Source organism: Etheostoma cragini, unplaced genomic scaffold, assembly GCF_013103735.1.
Source record: "Etheostoma cragini isolate CJK2018 unplaced genomic scaffold, CSU_Ecrag_1.0 ScbMSFa_4511, whole genome shotgun sequence".
Lineage (NCBI taxonomy): Eukaryota > Metazoa > Chordata > Actinopteri > Perciformes > Percidae > Etheostoma > Etheostoma cragini.
In genome coordinates, this window is record NW_023268892.1 from 72,164 (window position 1) to 75,446 (window position 3,283).

The 3,283-nt window shown below is 49.1% G+C and overlaps 1 protein-coding gene across 1 annotated transcript; it reads right to left on the reverse strand.

Moving 5' to 3' along the window:
- Positions 1 to 96: 96 nt before the first annotated feature.
- LOC117941165 (spermatogenesis- and oogenesis-specific basic helix-loop-helix-containing protein 1-like) lies at positions 97 to 3,150 on the reverse strand. Its single transcript, XM_034866254.1, has 2 exons — positions 2,842 to 3,150; positions 97 to 268 (listed from the first exon to the last, which is right to left on the reverse strand). The coding sequence occupies exons 1-2, from the start codon at positions 3,141 to 3,143 to the stop codon at positions 97 to 99; spliced, it is 474 nt and encodes a 157-aa protein (XP_034722145.1). The 5' UTR covers positions 3,144 to 3,150.
- Between the last annotated feature and the right edge of the window lie 133 nt (positions 3,151 to 3,283).

Sequence of the window (3,283 nt, forward strand, 5' to 3'; positions counted from 1 at the left end):
CCCCCCCCCCCGCTGGAGATCAGATATAATGCAGCTTTACAGCACTTCTCCAAACATGATGCTCTGTCTATTAATATTCACAGTCTATGGCTGGGACTACTTCCTGGTGTTTTGTACCTGTATGTGTTGGTCTTGGGCTGCGACTACTTCCTGGACTGTCTCCAAAAAAGCCACCGTAGTTTCCAGCACGGTCGCCATGTCAACTCTGCCACTGGGGATTGTGGGTAGCAGCTGCCGCAGCGTGCTGCAGCTCTGAGTGATGCGTTTCCTGTCAGAGATGAATCATCATCATGTGAGGACTGTCGGTACACGATCCATCCATCCAGCATGTTGGTAACGTGTTGGTAGCGTGTTGGTAGCGTGTTTGTTGGTAGCGTGTTGGTAGCTTGTTTGTTGGTAGCGTGCTGGTAGCATGTTTGTTGTTAGCGTGTTGGTAGCGTGTTTGTTGGTAGCCTGTTTGTTGGTAGAGTGTTGGTAGCGTGTTTGTTGGTAGCCTGTTTGTTGGTAGAGTGTTGGTAGCGTGTTTGATGGTAGCGTGTTGGTAGCGTGTTTGTTGGTAACCTGTTAGTAGCGTGTTTGTTGGTAGCGTGTTGGTAGCGTGTTTGATGGTAGCATGTTGCTGCTCGCTAAACACCAGATCAATGTGTTTGATTTGTCATTACAGCGGCTAACTCTCCGCTAAACACTTCTTCTTACAGTAGTTCTGTCTAAACACTCACAGTTCTTTACATCTTTCAGCAACTTCCGTTAGATAATAGTTGTTTTGAACGCATGGTAGCTAAAGCTACCATACTTTACCCATGTTGTCTCCCTCTCCTGCTTTCTCTTGCTCGATATGTGAGATGTTTAGTTACTCCTCTGCCTTCTTTAACGTAATGGTATGTGTAACAAGTGTAGTTTATTTATAGACATGGAGGCGAGGCTTAGTGAGTTAGAAGTCCGGATCTACACCATGATAGATCAGTCGTTAGTTACTGTAGCTAGCCAACCCCCGGTAGTCGGCGCTGGCCGGCCTGAGACTGAGTTAACCTCTGGTAGCCGTCCCCCGGCATCTCCTGAGCAGCCAGGACATAGTGACCGGGTGACGGTGAGAGGACGAGCTAGTCGTAAGCTTTCAAAGGCCTCGGGCCACCACCAGCCTGTTTTCCCCACTCAGCAACACACCCGCTGAGAAACCAACTCTTATTATCGGCAGCTCCATTTTGAGAAACGTGGTTAGCGAAGCCGGCAGCCATAGCTAAGTGCATCCCGGGGGCTAGAGCGGGCGACGTTGAGTCTTATCTGAAACTGCTGGCAAGGGATAAACGTAACTACAGCAAGATTGTTATTCACGTTGGCGATAATGACTCCCGGTTACGCCAAACGGAGGTTACAAAGATTAATGTTGAATCGGTGTGTACATACGCAAAGTCAATGTCTGACTCCGTAGTTTTCTCTGGACCACTGCCAAATCTCACCAGCGATGACATGTATAGCCGCATGTCGTCATTTCGCCGCTGGCTATCGAGGTGGTGTCCAGATGACGATGTGGGCTTTGTGGATCACTGGCAATCTTTCTGGGGAAGACCTGGTCTGATTCGGAGAGACGGCATTCATCCCACTTGGGATAGAGCAGCTCTCATTTCTAGAAACCTTGACAAGTTTATTAGTAGACCTGATCCTTGACAATCCAGAGTTGGGACCAGGAGACAGAGTCCCAGTCTAACAAACTTCTCTGCACCTCTGTTTCAGCTGTTTCTCCCCCCCAAAACCCTACGCAGAGTCCCAGTCTAACACACTTCTCTGCTCTTCCATTCCAGGGGTTACCTTGTCAAAATCCCATGGTGACGGTGTCTGCCCCCTGACCATCAACATTTTTTGAATCAAAGTCAAACAGAAGAGGAGCTGTGCATAAAAACCTCAGAATAATTAAAACCACAAGTGCAAAAGTGCAAAAGAATAGGAGAATTCAGCGTAGCACCTGTCGCCATGGTCACGCTACACGTTCTGCGATGCCATGTTCGTCCTGCTACGTCCCGGTACGCTCTGCTACGTCCTGCTACGTCCTGCTACGTCTTGCTATATCCCGGTACACTCTGCTACGTCCTGCTACGTCCTGCTACGCTCTGCTACGTCCTGCTACGCTCTGCTACGTCTTGCTATATCCCGGTACACTCTGCTACATCCTGCTACGTCCTGCTACATCCTGCTACGTCCTGCTACGCTCTGCTACATCCTGCTACGTCCTGCTACTCTCTGCTACGTCTTGCTATATCCCGGTACACTCTGCTACATCCTGCTACGTCCTGCTACGCTCTGCTACGCTCTGCTACGTCCTGCTACGTCCCTGTACGCTATGCTACGTCCTGCTACGTCCTGCTACGCTCTGCTACGTCCTGCTACGTCCTGCTACGTCTTGCTACGTCCCTGTACGCTCTGCTTTTTTGATTTTTTGGGACTGTTATTGCCACTCTTCATTCTAACCCCAACTGGTCATCAGACACCGCCTACCAAGAGCCTTGGTCTGGGTCTGGGTCTGGGTCTGGGCCCGGGCCCGATCCTGGGTCTGAGCCTGGGTCTGACCGAGGTTTCTGCCTAAAAGGAAGTTTTTCCTCTCCACTCTGGCCCTGTTGCTTGCTCTGGAGGAAACTACTAGAACTGTTGGGTCCTTGTTAATTCTGGAGTGTGGTCTAGACCTGGTCTATCTGTAAAGGGTCTCCAAATAACTCTTGTTATGAACCGATACTATAAATAAAATTGAATTGGGTTGTGTGTATTTTGCAGTGTGTGTGTATTTTGGTTGTTAAATCCTCTAATGTGCAGACAGGAAGTTCCCCTTCACAATAAAAGCAAAGCTTATACCTGCGGTGTCTCTCCAGTAAAACAAAGCTGCTGCTCTTCATCCTCAGACCTTCATACTCCTCTTCCTTGAGGGGGGGGGCAGCCGCCTGCAGAGCAGCAGGGTCAATGGTGGACAGAGTCTGATCCCTACCAGGACCAGGACCAGGACTGGGAAAAGGACAAGGACTAGAAACAGGACCATAAGCAGGACCGGAACCAGGACCAGGACCACTACCAGAACCAGAACCAGAAACAGGACCAGGAACAGAAGCAAGACCAGAACCAGGACTGGTCGTTGCAGACCTCTTCAATCTGTCAGTCATCTGGATCAGCCTGCACCAGATGATCTCAAACAGAGGAAGTAGATTGTTAGGACAGGAAGTAGATTATTATGACAGGAATTAGAAGAAAATAAAGTTATATTTGAAGTTCTGTGAGCTGTGGCTATAGCACAAATATATAT